Raw genomic sequence first — 21,435 nt, 5'->3', positions numbered from 1 at the left:
ATTTTTAAAATCCCATCTTAGTGGCACCAGTGGCCTGCCCCATCAGTCTCATCATATTGACGTTCTGGGTTGAACGTGAATGCAGCATTTGTTGAAACAAGGTTGTACTCATCAGCTGTGGGTGGCTGCAGGAAGCACGAATGACTGCATCATCACCTGCATCATCACCTCTGCAGCTTGAAAGGAGTTTTCTGTCACACGACTTTACAATTAACCTCAGGTCCTCAGGCTGATGTGACATCAGATGGGTTGATGCTTTTTCTCTTCTGACTATACTGAAAATGATTTCTGTGAGAGAATATAACAATACAACACATCAAATTAGCTCTTCATGCATTCTGGCCTATAAAAAAGAAGAGCATGCACGCACACACGCACACACACACACACACGCACATACAGAGGCGCATTACAGTGTACAGCACTCTACTTTGTTCTGGGCTGATGTTGCCTGTTAACCTACATTAGAGAAAGAGAAAGATAGAGAGAGGAGGAAAAATTATTGCCATGGCAACTGTGGAGATCTTTGTGATGTCTGCTGAATAAAACAGCGGCAGTGACGCTTTCAGACTGTCGGTGGCCAGTTTGGGTTCATTTACTTTGTCCACCTCACATTAACTAAAACCCAAAGCACACAACTTCATTTCCCATCATTCCTGTGCCTACGCTCTTTGCATAGCTGTGTGTGTGTGTAAGGGAGTGCTTTGCGTGACGCATCTGTGGATTTGCAGCGAGTGTTATGTTTCAGATATTAGAGGTAATCAGATCCTCTGCACATCTTGGTTTTGAGCTCGACTCAGCCTACTGGAGCGCTCAAGTCGTGTAACCTCCATGTAAGAGAGCAGAGCTTGTGACTCGAAGGTCATGGGAGCTGAAATTTTGAATCGAAGGAAGAGGATTGAACAATGGTCTTGAAAAAGATGCTGAAACCCCCTTTTGCCCTAAAGCTTCATCTTGGCAGCGATTGTGAAGTGTGGTTGTACTTGACAGCTCCCAGGTATGAATGAGTGTAAGCTTCCTTTTCCTTTTCCAAATCCATAGTGCAAAGCTTTTCACTGGATATGTTTGATAAGCGAACTTGTGCCAGTAATGTATAGCAGGAGTTTGATTGCTTGCTTGAATTTACAACTCTTCGTAATGAGCTTCTTTTTCTGACATGGCACAGCACAGTAACTGTCCAGAGGGATTTATGGAAACTGAAGAGCCAGATCAGAGTTGATTGATAAGTTCTGAGTTGAGCTTAGAAAGATTTAACTCTGAAGTGCTGTTATTAATGTTTGACCATAATTCCCTTTATGCCAGATTTATAGTCCTTTTCTTCCATAGTTGATATGATGTCATAATCTGAGGGCTAACAGGTTCCAGATAAAGTCTTTTTCTCTGTGTGGGGTAAGGTGAGAGTCTGGGGTGGGCAAATCACATGAGTAGGATAGCTGCTGAACTAGTTCAAAACAACAACTACAGTTAGGAGCCAGCAGTCGCATAGACACTCCATGTTGGCCCGTAGTTTGTTTCACTTGTTCAACCCACAGAGCCTTGTGTGCATCTGGAACTGGTAAGTTATAATCACTAAGCTCAAATGAAAGCAGCTAATGTGCAAAAACCCCCCAGGCACGTTCTTGCTGGCTTTCTTATATGTCAGACTTATCAATCAACACTTGTGGCTGTTTCAATCAGAACAACTACAGGTTCGTAGTGGGAAAGCAAATATTTTAAGCGTATACGTATTTGCACACAGGGCTGAGTGGAAAGACAAACAGAGCTTCTGTTTAATGTCCTTTTTTTGGCTGTTCTACCTTTTTTTCCCTCTCAGGTGTTGACAGAAACACACACACACACACACACACACACACACACACACACACACACACACACACACACACACACAGAGTGAAGCGGAGTTCAACACTATCTTCTGTGTGTTAGACAAAAAGTGTTAAGTCTGAATGGCTGTATCGGCTTTGAGTACGTTTTCCCCCTTGTCACAATCTGTCACAATTTGTTTGACTAAAGTCATATCAGTCATGCTCCTCTCTCCTCTCCTCTCCTCTCTTCTCTTAAATGAAAGCAGCAGGAGTGATGAAGATCTGTTTTCTCTCGACCCTGAATTGACGCTGGACATTGTGACTCAAATCCAATTTCAGTTCACAACCTTGTACGACATTGTTTTTTTCAATCAAAAAGTAATAACACATCCAGTCTGAAATGATGAGATTGAAATATTTGTTGTTTATCACTGATTTTCGGTTAAACTTTATATTTTGTCATCTGAAGTATGCAGTTTAACTGAGACCTTAGCTCTTATTGCATTTTTAGATATTTCATTTGCTTGTTGTGCGCTGGGACTTAATGTAACATGTTTGTATTGCCCTGTAAAATCTTTTAGGCCTCTAAGCATTTGGCTGAGACTGAAGAAAGTGCAGGTATATCAGTAATTTCTTGAGGTGAACCTTTGCTGGGGTCTCTAAATCAGAGCCTGTGCATAGGCTACATACACAATTCAGAAAAAACATCTTCCTTTGAATTCGTTTTAGTTTTTTTTTAATAAATTGAATTATATTATATTAAATGTATTCATTATTTGTCTCTGAAGATGCTGTACAGCAGTTTTTTGAAATGACTTAACATTAGATGCTCCTAATTTTAATCAAGAGAGGGCATTTTGTAGTATTTAAGTAATGGATTTAATTTAATCTAATTTACTTTTTGGAAGGGTTTTGAAAGACACAGAGTCAAGACAAGCAAATTCAATTACATTTGTTCTAATAATTGTTTTTACCAACTCAGACAGTGCCATCATAGACCTGCTTCTACCGCTGCAGATACACAACTAGGATTCCGCTACATTTACGTACAATAATGGAAAAGCCGATATCCCTGAGTGAATTAGATATAATCCTTCAAATGGCTCTTTAAGAAACCTAATACACCACTAACTCACTTGTCATGTTGAGATCTAATGTATAGTTTAAGTGTGTCTGTGCGGGTGAAGTAGAGGGCACAGGAGCAGGAAGTGGCGGTGTGAAGTGTGGAAATCTTATTACTGATGCAGCAGGAGGCCCAGTGTCGGGTTGCTGGTTTCTCAATGTTAACAGGAGAGAATCCAGGGGTTGAAATTGAACCTCAGATGTTTATAGTGTCCAACCTTCACATTCTGTCCAGGCTTATGCAACATCTCTGCACATGAGGAGGTGTTCTGATTGACTCGGCTGGGTAAAGAGTTTGATGTCTTTACTGATTCTGGTAGCTTGAGTGGATTTCCAGTACCAGAGAACTACTTTGTTTTTAATAACTATGCTAAATGAAAGCGTACGATGTAATGCAAATGTGCTGTGCTGTGCTCTAATAAACATCTAAACATCTTTGTGGTACAAATTCTAAAATTGTATATGAGTCACGATTTTCGGAACCAGTTTCTTCTGAAAAACAAAGAAACACCGAATATGAACTCGGTATGACAAGATAAAAAAAACAAATATGCAGATCGAGTCCACATGCTAGTTTCATTGATCTGGTTTCGTTAAATCACTTTAGGGTGCATCTTTGTATGAAATGTGCTACACAAATGAAGCTGTTATTGTTATTATTGTCAATAGATTGGGGGTTATAGGCCCTGCACCCCTTTTCGATTTAGCCAATCAGCAGGCACTTAACTTAACTTTTCAGCCCAGCCACGTTCCATACAGGTGGTTTGTGTGGGTGTCATGTACCTGCACTGCCTTGAAGAAGGTGTAGAAATTGTCCATCCATCTGCACAGTCACCCTGTATTTGAATGAGAGGCAGGGTGCAACCTCAATAGGTCACCAGTCCATTCGCACCGGTAGATAAATTGGAGTGTCTAATTCACCATACTTGCATGTGTCTGGACTGTTGGAGTACTCTGGAGCACCCATAGGACACCGACACAGACATGGGTAGAACCGCACGGAAGGACTCCAATCAAGGGCCTTAACTTAGCTAAAAACTCTCCTTAGGCACTTTTAGCTGACATTATTTGGTAGTCGGGGACACTGATGGGATTTGGCACTGTTCATCCAGCACCATACAGAGGCTGTTTGTCCCCCTTTGGCCTTTTGCAGAGTATCCGTGCTGAGCTGGGCACTGGATCATGACTTGGCGAGGCCACCCTGTAGGCAGCAGGCCGTCTGTATCAGCACAGAGCAGAGGCCCTGTGGGACTGCAGGAGGAGCACGGGGAGATGTTTCTTTGCTGCAGTGCCAAAACAGCAGTTGGGCACTTTGTTATGTTTCAGTATGTCGTCTGTGTGTGTTCGCGTTCACGTGAAAACACACTTCAGCTGGTGGCTCTGAGTGAGCACTCGTGTTCAGCGTAACAGCTGTGCAGTCAAACCTCCGCACTTGGCTGCTTTTTTCTGTTGCATGGTTCTTTTGTGTATCAAAGAGGGAACAGTGAAGAGGTCCAGCATACTCTTGCTGTTGTTTTGTGTTGGCAGACACTTTGCAAACTGGACATATGCTTTGAAACTGCACTTGTGTCTGCTAGTTTTGGAGCATTTCTAGCTAACGGCAAACTAGCATTGCCTTCACGTCATTACCAGCTAAGACGTGTCAACTGTTCAAACTGAAAAGCAACAAGATGTCATTATCATCCCTAAAGATGTCACATTCAGAATGTCACATTATACAGTTAATGAACAGACAATTAAACATCATATAGGATACTGCTATGTTGCTAGCAAGTAGGTTTTACTCTGCTGCCATTGTTTACATGACTGTAATGGGAGTATTTGCTTATTGGTAATAAATTCATTAAAGGTTTTGATTTACATAGAACAATACAATATAAAGGATAACACACTGTCAGCAGGTGATTATCATGGAATAGAACCTGACTGGCAATCAGGATTTACCAGGTTTATTCCACGTTAGCCGTTACATCAGCCCTGTGACAGTGTGGACAACCTCATATCCCCAATTTTGTAGAGTGTGAAATAAAATAAAATAAAACGAGAATAAATAAATATACAATAATATCTTTCGGGGATTTTTCAGGTTTTCGTTGAGCCACAACAAACCTGAGATAGAAGGATTTTACCCATAAACGTTGTATTTTATGAGTTTGTCTTAATCTCTAACTAGTTACTACATCTGTCAGATAAAGTACAATAAAAAGCAGTGTTACTCTTCTTCTGAATACATCAGAATTGTACCCGTAGCACAGTATATGAATAATGTATCTTGCGACTTTCCTTTCCTTTTTATGTGTTTATATGTTCAAAGGATAAATGGGTGTAGACAGATGGTCTCAGATCAGCCATGGTAGATGTTTTATTATAAGTGAATAAAAACTTAGTGTCCTATTAAAAACCTAGGGCCCAGTTTGACATTTTCCAGAGCGATCTGGGTGGCTGAATTTGTTCTATATCTGCCTACAGGGACCAACAAGCAGCCACCTAACATAACTGAAATAGATGGATCTGTGGGCTTGGAACGAATGGGTAGAAAACAAAAGAGCAGGACGAAGAAGAATGCTGGCTATTGTCTTTATGAGAGCAGGGTGAAGAGTAGACAATGTGAGCTTTCATTGGCTTGTGTCCACTGTGCCTGGATGTCTTGGGCCATGTCTCGGCCGGAGAGGAGAAAGGTCTTCATTCAGCCTACTGCGGCGTCTTCAGGCCGGCCACTGTCATCGCTGTCCTAATGTTTTCCCTTCTCTGGTGTCTGATTGATAGGCCTCCGCTGCAGCGTTAGAGTTATGTCACTCAGCAAACATTGTGTTGTGCTTCTGAAAACCTTGAGCGTAAGCGCTACTGCTTTCTTTGTGTAGCACCTCACCCATCTAGAAGTCTTACGCTCCCTGTGCTCAAAATAGAAGGAGTTAGATTACATCCAAGGTCACTCTTAGTCCCTATTCTAAATGACTGTGGATATGGTTATCGGTTATTGGACTCTTGTGCCATATCCCCAGGCTTTCTGCACTGTACTCATTCATAGAGCAATTCTCTCTCTCCTCACTCAGTGTAGTTTGACCCACATTGTTTACTCTGTTGGACTATAAACCATCATAAATATGAGTAGATAATTGTGTTTTTCACTGACGGAAGGAGTACTCAAAGCATTTACCCAGAGTGGATATATTGTGCTTTTTTATTCTCATTCATTTCAATTTCATAGTAGTAATATCATATTATAATTTGTGCTCAATGTTTTCAAGTCATGCCTGTAACAGCCAGTAAAACCATTCCATAGGACCTGAACTGTCTTGAAAACTTCATTTTTGTTTCATTCTTTAGTCTTTTGACATCAGCATGGATCATGTGTGTTTTTTCAGACCCTTAATTAAAATTTGAGCATTGAATATCTTTAATGCCTTTAGAATTATGAGATAATAGAGTTATACTCTTTGAGAGCTGTATTTTATAAACGGTTTAATGTAGTTATTTGTAAAAAGGATACTACCCTCTGAGGGGTATTGATATACTAGCAGAAAGAAGCCAAGATTACCCCAAAATATCTTATTTCAATAAGATTGTATAGCAATTTTCCACCTCTGCTGTTGTTGACTTGTTATTAAGCCCGGGAATAATTTAGAGGTGAAGTTATACAAACAAGTTGTGCTGAAGAACTGTTTAATATTGCAGTAAAAAGGAAACCCTGATGACAAATAGGAGGTTAAAATAGGCCTCTGGGCTATTCTGAGCTGCTATTCTGAATGATTTAGTCAAAGGAGCCAAAGAATGTTGGACAAGAATAGTCTCTTTTTTGTGTTTTTGTTTTCTTTTTGTTAGAAAGTGTCTCCAAAAAATCGTGACAGGCTTGTTAAAGTTCCCCCTGTCTTAAAAATGCCTCCCCCCGGCCATCCCACCACCATCTGCTTCAGTGTCGCTTTTCTGCTCCACTGGCAGACATCCATCTTTTGGCAAGACAGACAAAGTGACAAGTGAAAGAGGATTTAGCTCAGTGTGCCGAAACACTCCTGGTTTGCATAAGGTTTGACTATACAAGTGCTGGAATTTGGACGTTTTGTGTTTTGTTTGGAGCCGACTCCTCCATTGCTCCAGTGACCTGCTCACATTTTGAATTTCAAATTAATTTATGGATGACTCTGCTCTTACAGCAGTAGATTTTTTCCATATTGGCATCAAAATAGTGCACAGGTGCCTTGCTGATGACTGAACATTAGAAAGAAAAAAAATTAGCAAAAATAGTGTTTTATTGTTGAGTGAAGACAAAATTCGCCGATACACTTATATGTCTTGTATATGCGTCACCAAGTAAAGCACAATTAAATCACTTATCATAATACCAGTGCCAAAACAAGGTATCTTTTCCTGTTAAATTTATTGACAAGCATTTCTCTAGTCTGTGTGTGTGTTTGAATGACACACTGAAGGGTTCCTGCCTAACATGCTGCAAGCTGCTCAGTGTACAAGCATCATATTAACACTTTAAAAAAAATGTAATTATGAAAATATCACACTGGCGCTGACTCATTGTTTTGTTTGTCTGTTGAGTCCCTGAGGATGAAGAGGATGAGGTCATCTCCGATGCATCTGTTGTTTCCTACCGTATGTGTTTACTTGTTAACTGTTCAGCTCAGGCTGTGGGATGCACACACTGGCTTATTTCCAGCGAGTCATCTGTGCACATGAACAAACTCTGTCAATGATTCATTTACTCATTCTCTTCTCTCTGTGTGTGTGTGTGTCTCTTTAGGTTGTGCAGTCTGACTTTGAAGAAGCTGGTTGTGATGAGAGAACTTGATAAGGAGCTGATATCTGTGGTCATTGCAGTAAAAATCCAGGTACACACACACACACACACACACACACGCACACGCACACACACGTAAACACACTTAACATATCCACATGGGCCCTGCATACTGTGTGTCACCTCCAGATGATATGCAAAAGAAGATGCATACTGGCCTTTTCCATGTTGTTTTGCACATTATTTAGATTGCACTGCTCAGTATTTTCTTATGCATATCATAGATTGTTACACTATTTATCTTGGAAAGTCACAGGTTTCATTCAAATCATTGCAATACAGTCTGAAAATAAGATCAGAATTATAACTACTGTTTACCATACAACCATAACATACCTTTGACAGTAATTAAACCAGTAGTTACAAGGAATGAAGGAAATAGGAAATGTTTGATAGGAAAGACTATCATGCAACTTCGCAATGCTGATGTAAGGTGTGTATATAAGATGTAAGGGTTTCCGCTACTTTACTGCTCAACCCATTTCCACAGGGCTCCAAGAGGATATTGAGGTCCCATGAGATAGTGCTGCCACCCAGTGGCTCAGTGGAGACCGATTTGGCCCTCACCTTTTCACTTCAGGTAAAAAGAAAGTGATGTAACCCAATCAAAATGTGAGAAAAACTGATGATTCTGCTGCTGTTTGTTAAAAAATGTTATAGGTTGTCTTGCGTGCATACAGTTTGTATTTGTATTTGCTTCGATCAGGAACACTGTAAACAAATAATCCTCAATTTACTTAAGTAAAAAATCTCTCAGGCTTACCAATGTGTTAGGTGAGTTTCATGATTTCTGTACACTCATTACAAAGACAACATTCTTTAGTAAATTCCTGTAGCACTGTTTTGGAAATGCATATTTGTGATCAAATATTCATCTAGAATTAGACTTTGTGGGTGCATTTCAGTTTCTTCTTGTTGTGTGCACCTTCAGTACCCGCACTTCCTCAAACGAGAAGGAAACAAGCTGCAGATCATGCTGCAAAGGAGGAAGCGATACAAGAACCGAACTATCTTGGGCTACAAGACACTGGCTGTAGGATCTATAGACATGGCTGAGGTAGGACTCCACGTGTTCACATCTCCTGAGCCCATTTGTGATTTTTTGTTCATTACGTCTCCAGAAAAGCAGCTCATTGACAGTAATACAGCTAGGTGTTACATCGTGCCTGGAAATCTTAGTGCAGCCGGTGTCAGAAAGGTGTTAGTGACTGGAGCAGTGTGAAAATATAATGAGAGAGCTGGCAGAGGCACATCTGCAGCAAAATCACCCTCAATCATCACCTAGGGTTTGGTAGCGTCTGTCCTAAAATTACCCATGGCTATAAAGTCGCACAGCTCAACAAATGGCCGTCTGCATAAGCCCTTATATGGTTAACATTACAATATTGATTGTATTGTTTTCCGAACTTAAGTCTGCTTTTTCTAAGAGAACTCTTTAAAAGATTCATGAGGTTATTTGAGAAAAAGATCAGCTGTCTCAGCTGAATGGCAGATTATGTTTCATTACTTTTCAAGGAAAGCATTATTTTTAGACCGAATACACAAATCAATGTCACGGTTATAATGGTTATTTTTATGATTTAAAGTTCACCAATGGTTAACAAAGCCCAGTTATTTACATGCCTGTCTTACCTCTTGAGAGGGAGCAAAAAAAAAACATTTCATCGCCTGGGAGGAAAAAAGAGCTGAAAATTAGAGCTATGCTTCATTACAAGCCAGAAAAGTTTCCTGTTTCTTCATCTCAGAGATACAAAGGATCTCTGACGCCAAACCCCACACAAGATACAGGGTAAACGGATAGTAACGCCAGCCAGGAATCCACCAATATACCGAGTTTAGTCTCAGGTTTGGGGCAGCAGGGTGCTGATGTCAGCTGGTATTTGTGACTTGAATACGAGCAACGCAATCAGCAGCAGCGGTTGGCTGAACTGTGACACCAGAGTGTAAATGTATGGGATTATGTAAATGCAAGACGGGGAGTGTGAAGAAAAGTGCAGCTAATCGCAAAGGGTTCCGACATGCTGCCATGAATGTGAAAAATATAAATAGGTCTTGGAAGTAGCGGAAAGTCAAGGAAATTAGCTTTTGTGAAAGGGCAGGGACCTAAAGGAGAAAACCCAATATACTCTCTCTCCTGCCTAATCTCCTTCAACGTCAGTTTGACGCTTCCCCATGTCTTACAATTGGATGTCCTGTTAAAAGGAGGTTATGCAACACCATGAGGGACAAACAAGAAAACACTTCAAGGTTTTAAATTTGAATTGCGGTGTTTTTAATTAAGTCGTCTCACAGAAACAATACTGCACTCGTGTTTTCACCTCAGTAGGTTGAATTCACGAAGGGCTGCAAGGACACATTTCCCAAGACCGACTATAAAATTGCACATCAGGTGCAGCACAGTGCAACATGTTTATTAGAAGCAATGTATGGTGTTATACTGAGTATAAAGCACAGAGACAGTTGTTTTTTTTGAGTAGTGATCTGCAGTTTTTGGGTGTCACATTAACGCATTTCTTCCTTTGTTGTGTTTTTCTTCTCCCTTTGTTCTCTCTCCTTACACCTCCTCCAGGTGATGCAGCACCCGACGGAGGGAGGGCAGGTTCTCCCTCTGTGCAGCAACCAGAAAGACATGCTGGGCAAGGTGGCAGAGATCTGGATCTTTTCCCTGTCCAGTCAGCCAATAGACCACGAGGAAGCAGCCCTGCAGGGGGGGCAGAAGATCAAATGCTCTGGTACACTTGGCCTCCCTTTAACCCCTTACACTGACGTTAAAACAGCATGACGCCCTCATATTCTCAATACTGTAGATGTACAAACCAGAGTGGAGATGTTAGAATTTTATTAGGTTTTATTTCCCAGCAGAAAGGAGATCAAAGTCCCGTAACATGCAGCACTATTCGGAAATTCAGTTGCGTGTTAAAAATCTTATGGTGTCATCTAATATGAATGAAGAATCTTCTTCACTCCAGCCTCTGATTTCTCTGCCTGTGCATTATTGCCTTCCTTAGATAACTACTCTGAGGAAGAGTATGAGAGCTTCTCTTCAGAGCAGGAAGCCAGCGATGATGCTGTGCAAGTGCAGGTGAGTCAACTTAATTATTATAAATTTGGTTCAGAATTTATTGTATTAAATTTGAATACAACAAAACAATTGTTCAAGACATTATAATGACCTAGAAAGCATTCAGACAGCATATATGCTGTATTGTAACACATGTTATGCATCAGTGGCTCCTGTGGTTACACACTGATGACCTCAGTCATATGTGGTCATCACAGTCAGATGTGGTCATCACAGTCATCTCAGTCAGATGTGTAGGCGGCATGGCTCAGGATGATAGCGGTCGTCTAGGGATTGGAAGGTTCCTGTCCAAGTGTTGTTGAGCAAGACACTGAACCCCTAACTGCTCCTGATGTCCAAGTTGGCTTTCCATGGTATGGCCCTGCCCCCTGTATGAAGGAGTGAATGTGAGGTCATTGTAAAGGGTTTGGAGAAAAGCACTATATAAGTACAGTCTGTTTAGCATTTATCCGGAGTTGGTGATAAATTAAGTGTGGTTAGAATAGAATGGGATGGAAAATACGGCCAAATATAACCAAATACAGGAATATGTCATGCCATAAGAAATAGCTTTCTGGTTCATCAAAATAGGTTACAGTGTGTTCACAATTTGGTGAAGATTGGATGAAATTTGATCAGAGATTAAAATAAGAGTTGGGGGGTGGAGGTTCAATTCCTAGAAGCAGCGCCCACTGCTTGTTCAAGCATTCCATTTAACTGAATCAACTTGTGGGAATAAAGCCAGCGTGGGCTCACGTCCTTGTTGCACTGGAGTTTGGAGGACATCAAGAGCAAGGGTTTCAAGAAGGGACAAAAGAGGGCAGCTCTAAAATAACATTTTGAAGCACAGTGCTTCAAAATGGCCACACGGCCAAAAAGCCAGCTGTTCTTCCTGGGCCAACACAGTAACACAAAGAGTTCTTGTTTTCAGGATCTTGAGGATGATGAGTACGATGTGCGAAAGCCAAAGAAGCAGCGGAGGTCGATCGTTAGGACAACTTCCATCACCAGAGTAAGAGATGAGCACAACATCCTCTCACATTAGCATGAAGGAAACAATACATCATGAATACACACATCTTAGTCTAGGTGAACTAAAGTCCTGGTTCTCCCAACAAGCTTTGCTTTTTGCCCTTTACACGTTTTCATTTTTACTCTGATTGATTTCATCAAACCACATTGACCTTTTTTGAAGTTGTTTACAATCTGAATCCCATTGATTTTAAAATGCACAACAGCAGGGAATTTCAGCATTTGCCTAATGTGAACTTTTACTGCTGAATTGTAAAATGTTGATAAATGCGAACTCAAAAATACTGTATGCCAATTTCAAATGCCTTGCTGAAGCGTACAATGTTTACATGTTGCCATAGAATTTGTGGCTTAAAATTATCAATACACATCACATTTAGCTCATCAAGCAGGAAATATGTTTCAAGAGACTCCATAGGTAGAATTAATGACATCACCATGAGCATGAACAAGACATGTTTACTGTGTTGTTTCTCACAGATGGTTTTATATTATGGAGCAGAGTTTCCCAGAAGGTCAATAAGGCACAATGCTGCTTGATTATTGATTATCTGCATAGGCAAAATTGATGCTCAGCCGTCACTGCTAATGTATCTACAGTACTGCTGGTAAAATGACTGAAACGGATGGGCTCCAGTTCAGCTGTCGTTGCAGCCGTTTGTATTGGATTTCTGATGGCACTGAAGTGAATCACAGATGAATCACACACTGACTTGTCGTGTTCGGTTGTGTTTTTTGGCTCTGTTTTAGCAGCAGAACTTTAAGCAGCGAGTTGTTGCTCTTCTAAAGCGCTTCAGAGTTTCGGATGAGGTGAGTATTTATGTCAAATTAGCTTTTCTCTGATTCTAACAAGGAGTTGATTATATTTGTAACATTAATTGTGTGTGTGTGTGTGTGTGTGTGCGTGTGCGTGTGTGTGTAGGTGCTGGACTCGGAGCAGGACCCTGCAGAGCCGCCTCCTGAGGTGGAGGAGGATCTTGATCTGGAGAGTCTGGACTTTGAGAACCCTAGTGATAGCGGACCGGAGCTGGATGATGATGACAGCGTCCTCAGCACACCAAAACCTAAACTCAAGTGAGTGATGCTCATCGGTTATGTTAGTGCGTGTTTGTGTGTCTACATGAAGTTCAAAGTGTGTCTCACCAGTATTAAAGACATAATAAGTCACTTAGTAATGTAATTTACTAATTTAAAATGAAATTACTGAGCAGGCTTTTTGAGGGGGTGGCTTAAAGAGACACTATCTAAAACGGTCTGTTTTCACTCAGTTGACATAGTGGTGCTTATAGCAAGGTTCGGTAAAAGTACATCAGCATCTGTTTTTCACTTTGCAAAGTTTGAAAGGTGAACCCCCAAATGAACATGGAAGTCTGTATCTTACATCCAATTTTAAAAATAAAGAAAGCTTGAGTTTTGTCTTCTTTAATTCTGTGTCCTTGTGTTCTAGGCCATATTTTGAGGGTCTCTCCCTCTCCAGCTCTCAAACTGAGATCGGCAGCATCCACAGCAGCCGGAGCCACAGGGAGCCTCCCAGTCCGGTGAGGCCCAAACAACACAAACACAACAATGATTTATACCATGAGTCATGTAATACCCAGCCCTGATTAACCACAGCAGAGGTTTTCAACTTGCAACTTGGCATTGTCTGTGATCACATTTCTGCCTCTGTGAAATTTGTTCCCTTTCGGTTCCCTTTCGGTTCCCTTTTGATTTTCCCATCAGTTTGCAGGTTTAAACAAGTGATCATATGATCACAGGTTTGTTTATGGAGCTCTAAGGTTTCTGGTGTCCATCCTGCTATGCTGTACAAAACAAACCTTCACTTTCTGTGAAATACAAGTTATTGGACACTGTCAAAAGCTCATAATGTTTATTATTGCTCTCTGTTTTCCTTCAGATTGACCCAGATAGAACCAAGGGTGTTGGAGCCAAATTTCAGGACGATGCCGTTTCCGATAATGTTTCCTTTGTGAGTATGAAACCCTCAAACTGAAGTACCCTTACTAACTTAGAGCCCTAAAAATGTTTCTTATGCAGGTTAAAAATGTGAGCAGAAAGCCACCCATGACATTTCAAGTAATTGTATGTCCACAATAACCTTAGCTTTGATCAGTCAGTTTTACAGTCCTAAAACCAGAAACCATCCCCAAATCAACCTTTTGTTTTCCCACAGGAGCAGCCAGAGGCAGTGACCCCCACCACAGAGCTGGAGATGGACAACATGGACACGTTTACAGAGAGACTGCCACCTAGTGGCAAAATGACCAAGACAGAATCCCTCATCATTTCCTCCAATAGGTAAAACACCCACTTACTTTATACTGTAACTGTGTCGAATGGTTTAATCAAGCGTTTACAGCTGCTGTATATATTTATGACTGAATCTTGGATACATTTTTCTGATGTTGGCGTTTGAAAGTCTCATGTATCCATTGCCTCTGGCTCAGCTGTAATGCTCCAACCCTTCATTGCTCTCTCTCTTCAGGCAGGAGCCAAAGCTGGCGGGGAGGCGAGGGAGGAGTACGTCGCTGAAGGAGCGACAGCCCAGCAGGCCGCAGAACGAGAGAGCAAACAGCCTGGACAACGAACGCTCCCTGGACACACGGTGCCACCTACAGGTAGGAAGAGGAATGAACAATGTCCTGTATGTATTATATACTTACATATACTTAGACATACAGTATGTGACTAGTTTGATGAATATAAATGTGAGCTACTTGTGGATAATAGAAAGTCAGAAATAGTTAAGTTTTGAAGATAAATGCCCTGATTTTAATTGCAAAATAACAAAACTCCAACCCTTGACTGATAATCTGAGTCCTCTTCTTATTTTGTTTCCCTAGATCCCACGAAAGACTGTGTATGACCAACTAAACCACATCCTTGTGTCTGATAACCATCTGCCTGACAGCATAATCCTCATTAATACGTCAGACTGGCAGGGCCAGGTAAGGAACCTGCGCAAACCTGAAAATCTACCTGCAATTCATTCCTTCTGTTCCTTTTTTTCAGTTTAGTTTTCACCTTAGCGATTCCTTCTTCTCCTCCCCTCAGTATCTTTCAGATATGCTGCAAAACCACCATCTACCAGTAGTCTGCACCTGCACCACAGCTGACATACAAGCTGCGTTCAACACCATCGTCTCACGCATCCAGAGATTGTAAATCTGCCTCTTGTGTAAAGCTGAGGATGTCGTACATGTCATATCATTTACATGTCAGTCGTTTAAGTATTTCTTCTATTTCCTCTTCTAGTTGTAACTGTAACTCCCAGACGCCCATTCCCATAAAGATCGCAGTGGCCGGAGCACAGCACTACCTCAGTGCGGTCCTGAGGCTTTTTGTGGACCACCTGTCCCATAAAACCCCTGACTGGCTCGGCTACATGAGGTTCCTCATCATCCCTCTGGGTTAGTAACAGCCTGGATCCAATGGAACCTTTCAAGTGAACAAATAAAGTTGAGGTTAAGACTCTTAGTGGCTCATGAAAGAAACTCTTAAAATTCAACCAACTCTCTTAAATCATCTTAGATTATTCCATCCCCAGTTTTTCAGTCCTATCATCATGGGCCATTGTCAGAAACAGTGACCTCTAATTACTTGATGTTGCAATGCAATCAACAGATCTGAAACTTTGCTACATTTACAGATGACCCAATGTTTTTGCTCACATGTGGGACATACTGTAAAGAAAAACAAAATCTCACAGGGATCAGAGTTATCTTGTCATTCCCACCGATACATCATCTTCTACTTCTCTCTACTGTCTGTATATGAACAGAGGCAGGACTTCGCTAATTCCACCTCTGTGCATGAATGATGTAGTAGTGATCATCAACACCCACCTAAAGAAGATAGAAATGTATGTTTAGAGTATTTATGATATTGTCTCAGAATTAACTTGGCAACATTGTATCAGTGTTAAATATCACACACTTCACGCCTCATGCTGTCTGATCTGAAGACTTTCCCTCTTGTTGCTTTCAGGAGCTCATCCAGTCTCCAAATATCTCGGCACTATTGACTATCGATACAACAGTTTGTTCCAGGATGCTGCATGGAGGGATCTGTTTCACAAACCAGAGGCCCCAGTAATCGGTAAACTTTCTATGAACAGAGTCACAGAATTTGAGACCTACATCTGATCATATCCATCCCAGGCTGTGTAGTTGTGTGAGACTGTGAGTAATCAGTGTGTCCTGTATAGTCCAGGACAGCCCAGACGTGGTGTCCAGGGTCACTCAGTACATGGTGGGAGCTAACGGAGCTCACCAGCTCCCCATCGCTGAGGCCATGCTCACATATAAACAGAAGAGGTACGTTATTTCAGGAGTCTCGCCTACTGTGTCTTTTGCAAACCTGATTGAATTTGAGAGTATTCCATACGGGGAGTAGTCACCGGTTGCGTGGACGTAGAGGTTGATGTGTTAATGTCCGATGCCACGGAAAATGACGAATTTTGCTCTGAAGGTTTTGTCTAACAGATGTTACTAATGCAGAGCTTTCACCTGTTCTTTTCAAAAGGGAAATGAAGTGTCACTTAAAACAACTGAGAATTTGATTGAATTAATTGGAAATCAATGAAGAGCTATTTCAATTTTGACTATCCGTTAATAACATTACATGACATTAGCTGGACCATGGTACATTTCTGACTTTTTAAGACATTAATAACGAATTCAATCAGAATTGTGTTAGAAAGTAACCAACCAAGGTACCGTAATGAACTTAATGTTTCATTTTAACATTAGAAACTCTTAAATTAACATCTGGATTGCAATGTTTGCCATCAAAAAGTTAGATTTCTTGAATATTCATCCACCCCGTCAAAGCAAAATGTGTAATTGCACATTGTTGTTTTACATCAATTGTTATTTCCACATATGAACCCCATTTTGAAAATATGCTGAGGTGAAAGTTCACAGCTGTATTTGTGTGGAGGTTGTATGTGTTTTTCTATGTGGGAGTGGGTGGATATCTTGTCTTCTAAACATCACTGTCTTTCCATCCGTGTGTGAATAACATGTTTCCCTTTTTGTTGTATTTTTCTTTCCTGTCTTTGAAGGAAAAAGAGCTTTCATTTTGATTTTGCAGTAAGGTATTGTGGTCGCTTGAGTTTCTCACTTGCCTGGTCATTCGATTCTTCCTGCTTTCTGTGTTGGATCCATTTCCCTGTTTGCCCTTAATGCCCTGCGCTCCAGCCTGCCACTTTACCAACACACAGACACACAAACACACACGCCCACGCATTTAAATCAGTCTTAAAGAAACCAACCAGTGAGCCAAATGAATTCTTAGAGTGTTGCACTTTATAAGAATGTTTGCCGCACCTCTAAAACTGAACTAAACTGCTGTTTGGAGCCTAAGCATGACTAAATCTGCTCAAAACCTCGAAGTGTGTTTTCACTCACTTCTCACCGTCTCTTCAGAGTTATTGTTTCTGGCCTGCATGAAGGAATTTCCTCAAACGATAACTCCCCCCCCCCCCCCCCCCCCCCTTGGTTTCTGCTCCAAACACTCCTCACTGATAAGATATAAAAGGCCTGACTGAAGGGAAACGTGTGGCGATAAAGTGGCAGGAGTTCAGGTACAATCAGCTCCTCTGTCCTCCTTTTCTGCTCCTTCTTCCTCCCCCATGTTTCCTGTCCATGAGCTCCACATGCTTCTGGCCCTCCATGTCTGTCTGTTATCGCACAGTTAGATGTAGGAAACGTGCAAACTATCCGTTACATGAGGATGAGAGCTTTTCTATTTAATTTCAAAGATATCTGAGGTTACCCAATCAAATAACCAAACCATATCAACATTAAACTTTAGATTGTGGTGTTTGCAGCATGACCTTCGTTTGCAACCTCATATTAAAGGGATAAAACACCTAATATGTAAAAGGAAACAGAATACTGTACAGAATAATGGTAACATTACAGCTGAATATGTTAATTGATTTCCAGTGTTGTGTATAAAATATATAATATACAATCTTTCTACATATATAAAATGACTTTTTATCAACATATTCCAAACTTTTCATGGAACTATGAATATTAAAATGACCAAAAAAAGGAAGAGAATGAAATAAATGATCAAATAAATACTGAGTGTGGTATTTGCATGGATCGGGCAGACAGGATAAACAGTATATTCACATTCAAATATGCCAAATTCATATAGCAATTTCTTTAAATTAATTAGAAAAGCTTAAAAGGAACTCATAAAGCCAACAGAAACTATTAGAAAATAATCAATAAATGGAAACAGTAAAGGACAAAGACTAACAAATAATGCCAAACTGTAAAACAATAAAAGAGTCAAATAGATTAGGCTAGTAATCCTTCATCATAAACCTTGATTGTTGCAAGGCAATCACTTCTGATACACATATTATCATCTATTCAGAACATTTGGCCTTTATCTGAGACCTGCATGTACCATGTCTGTAGTTGGAGTGTCTATTTACATGGATTGACATGCATGTGCATCTTTAATCTGATTACATCACTCTTTTAATCCAATCTATGGATCAATCAGAGTTGTACACGTAGCTGCATTATTTACATAGCAGGCAGACATCAGGCTTCCACTGTCTGGCTGCTCTCAATCTGAATTCAGCAGGGATGTGTTGTGTTGACATGCATACTGTTACCTCCTGTGGACTGTCCTCTCTCTCTTTCTCTCCCTCCCTGTGTAGTCTCTCTGTTTCTTCCCTTGGGGGGCGATGGCAGGTTACTTCAAGGCAAGAGCAACAACCTTTCACGTCATGGAGTATCTCAATGTGTACAATATACTTAAGTACTGTAGTTCGTTCAGGCTATTTTCCTGGTCAGCGCCCGGAAAATAGTTCATAAACTGCTCATAAGTGTAGCTATGCACTACTGCTCACTGGTAGTGCATGAAAGCAGAGATGTTTTGGCTTTAGGTTGGTGCTCTTCCTTCCCACTGCGTCGTCTCATCATCTGTTTCTTTATTAGTCTGGTTTAGCTCCAATGATGGACTTGCTGCCTCCTGAATGTCGTTCTGACTTGTTTGGTAGACGCCGTCTGTCTCTGTGATGGTTTACCGGCTTTGGTGGAGGCCAACAATTGGCTGATATCTTGCATGTTTTGCTCTCTGCTTCTCCAGATATCACGTAGAACGATGCAGTTGGGAAGATGAATGCGTTCTAGTCGTGTTTCTTAGTTCAAATGTGTCACTGCAGCATGTTGTGTTGATCCTGTTTATGTGGTAATGGCTCTGAAATGGAAGCTATTCCCAGATGTGAAGCATCCTTTAAAGATGCACAAACTACTAACCATTGATCTGAATTGTGCAACTACTTTTGCTTCACAGAAATGATTCATGTCACTAGTAAAATGCTTTTGGGTGGAAGTTTCCTAGATTTAATTATTCTCTAATTTTCTTCCAACACTTGCTTCCTTTCTTTAATCAAGACATTTTTATTCTTTCTTTGCCTCCCTTTTTACTTCTGCACCCTCATTTTTACCTCCACAGCCCTGATGAGGATTCATGTCAGAAGTTCATCCCTTTCATTGGGGTAAGTGACCCGTCCCGAATACTCCACATAGGGCTGGAAGCTGGTCTTCTTCCTTGTTCCAGTGCTTTTTTTGTTTCAGTTGCAGCTTTTGTACGTTATAGTCCCTTTCTCTCCGCTTTGAATTCTTCAGATGGTGAAAGTTGGCAGTGTGGAGCAGACATCTGCAACATCAGGCAAGACATAAGTTTGGGTTGTTTACACACAACCCCATAATCATTCCTCAACCCCAGCTTGTTTTTAGTTTACCTTCTGACAGTACCAACAGTCAAAAATAAGCCACAGTCGACTGAATCAGCATCCTGTGGCCTTCATCTATGAAAAGATCACAATTTCCAAATTTAGCAAGCTATGAATTCCAGAGCAGTGGACATAAACAGTTTTCTCCTTCAGGGGACTCCGATGATGCAGCACCCATAGGCTCTGCGCTGCTTTCCTCCACTCCTCCTCAAGTCTCACCAGCATTCAAAGAGGCATCACCCACCCCACCCTCTTCTCCATCCGTCAACACCGGTTTCAGCACTTACAGGTGTGATGTGACACCTGATGAAGAGTAAATGTGGGATACTGTACAAAATAACAGTGATTTAGATGAAGAAATATTCCTTCTCATCTGGCTGTGTGTTTTCTGTAGTTCTGGTGGGCAGGTGGAGCTGATGGGGCTTCAGGTAGATTACTGGGTGGCTCCGACAGAAAGGAAGAAAGACGTGGAGAAGCGGGACTCCTCTTCCAAGAACACGCTCAAGTGCAATTTCCGCTCGCTGCAGGTCAGCCGGCTGCCACTGGGGGGCACAGAGCTGGGCACTCAGCCCATCATGTCCATGACGGTGGTGACCAAGGAGAAGAACAAGAAGGGTGAGAGTCCAGGATTATCTGGCTTTAGGAATTGTAGGACTATTAATTATGGTTCACAGATCCATTTCCACCAAAATGAAACTTGACACAAGGACCGTTTGAAGCTTCAGATCGAGTTCAGCCAATCCTCAAATTATTTAATCCACAAAATCTCAATTTGATCAAAGAACGATGTAAACAGACGGATGATTTCTCCTTAGGAACGACCACTGAGGCTCATGGGCACTTCAGTATGCAGTGTGTGACTCTTTATATCACTTGCTTTTCCTTCCCTCTGCCCACAAAGGATCGCCCTCACTAAAAATGTCTGCTGACGTTTTCAGACTAATGGATCAGCACTTCAATTGGCAATGGAGTAAGTGATGAGGGGCAGTCAGGGGCTTGCTAAAAACTCACCACGGATGTCTTTCAACTTAATAGGCTTAATTACAGTTAAATTTGTGGGAGTCAGCGTCTGTTTGTAAGCAGTATCTGAAATTGATTTTCAACCTCATCACGTTGTTAAACAGCTCCTAGAGGATGTTTTGTCTTTCCTCACACGTTTCCAATCGCTCTTTACATTTAACCACCAACTACAGAGCAAATGGCTTTTGAAATGCCACATAATCGGGACATAATGAAGCCATCATTTGTGTAGAACAGGGAGAAAAATGTGGAAATGCACTCAGATGTACATTTCTTCAGATCTGTGACATTGCACCAAAAGGTCAAATTAAAAATCCCAACAGGTTTCCGAATCCCTCATTTGCTCACAGTTGTGTGTCTGTTGTTCCCCTTCTGTCAGTCATGTTCCTGCCAAAAAAGAGCAAAGACAAGGAGGTGGAGTCAAAGAGTCAAGTGATCGAGGGAATCAGCCGGCTCATCTGCACGGCCAAGCAACAGCAGACCATGCTGAGAGGTAATTTACTACACACACACCTCCTGCCGCCGCAGAATCTCACCTGTCTCTGTGTTCACGTGTGTCTGCGTTTTAAAAAAAATGGAAACTAGCACCTGGCAAGGAAGAGATGACCTCATTTTGTGCCGTTTTAATGTTGAAAATGTTGAAAAGTCAAAAATGTAGTTGGACTGATTTTGACAAAATATGAAGAGCAGATTTGCTTCACACGGCATTGTGATATAAGAGAGATATGATAAGATACTTCATTTGTCATATTACAAACAATTCAGAATCAAATCACATACAATGTCTTTGCACCCCCTCTTACATATCAATATGCAATAA

General features: G+C 41.2%; 1 protein-coding gene across 4 annotated transcripts in view; it reads left to right on the top strand.

The window, feature by feature from the left end:
* pacs2 (phosphofurin acidic cluster sorting protein 2) overlaps window positions 1-21,435 on the top strand; it is a 41,555-nt gene that overhangs the window by 18,254 nt on the left and 1,866 nt on the right. The window contains exons 2-25 of one of the 4 annotated variants that reach the window (XM_076157734.1): window positions 7,678-7,765; window positions 8,225-8,314; window positions 8,666-8,791; window positions 10,304-10,466; window positions 10,743-10,816; window positions 11,727-11,807; window positions 12,581-12,637; window positions 12,750-12,901; window positions 13,275-13,365; window positions 13,725-13,796; window positions 14,001-14,125; window positions 14,313-14,445; window positions 14,671-14,775; window positions 14,882-14,988; window positions 15,083-15,237; window positions 15,815-15,925; window positions 16,035-16,143; window positions 16,893-16,925; window positions 18,516-18,560; window positions 19,316-19,358; window positions 19,489-19,531; window positions 19,749-19,884; window positions 19,990-20,210; window positions 20,995-21,108. In XM_076157734.1, the coding sequence (XP_076013849.1) occupies window positions 7,678-7,765; window positions 8,225-8,314; window positions 8,666-8,791; window positions 10,304-10,466; window positions 10,743-10,816; window positions 11,727-11,807; window positions 12,581-12,637; window positions 12,750-12,901; window positions 13,275-13,365; window positions 13,725-13,796; window positions 14,001-14,125; window positions 14,313-14,445; window positions 14,671-14,775; window positions 14,882-14,988; window positions 15,083-15,237; window positions 15,815-15,925; window positions 16,035-16,143; window positions 16,893-16,925; window positions 18,516-18,560; window positions 19,316-19,358; window positions 19,489-19,531; window positions 19,749-19,884; window positions 19,990-20,210; window positions 20,995-21,108 (2,474 nt within the window). Of the gene's footprint in view, window positions 1-7,677; window positions 7,766-8,224; window positions 8,315-8,665; window positions 8,792-10,303; window positions 10,467-10,742; window positions 10,817-11,726; window positions 11,808-12,577; window positions 12,638-12,749; window positions 12,902-13,274; window positions 13,366-13,724; window positions 13,797-14,000; window positions 14,126-14,312; window positions 14,446-14,670; window positions 14,776-14,881; window positions 14,989-15,082; window positions 15,238-15,814; window positions 15,926-16,034; window positions 16,144-16,892; window positions 16,926-18,515; window positions 18,561-19,315; window positions 19,359-19,488; window positions 19,532-19,748; window positions 19,885-19,989; window positions 20,211-20,994; window positions 21,109-21,435 lie in introns of all 4 variants that reach the window. The other 3 variants (XM_076157733.1, XM_076157735.1, XM_076157736.1) reach the window with 3 other exon arrangements.

Source organism: Genypterus blacodes, unplaced genomic scaffold (genome assembly GCF_046128005.1).
Source record: "Genypterus blacodes isolate CSIRO-AG114 ecotype Tasmania unplaced genomic scaffold, CSIRO-AGI_Gbla_v1 ptg000073l_1, whole genome shotgun sequence".
NCBI classification, from domain to species: domain Eukaryota; kingdom Metazoa; phylum Chordata; class Actinopteri; order Ophidiiformes; family Ophidiidae; genus Genypterus; species Genypterus blacodes.
This window is presented reverse-complemented; position numbering and strand designations above follow the sequence as displayed.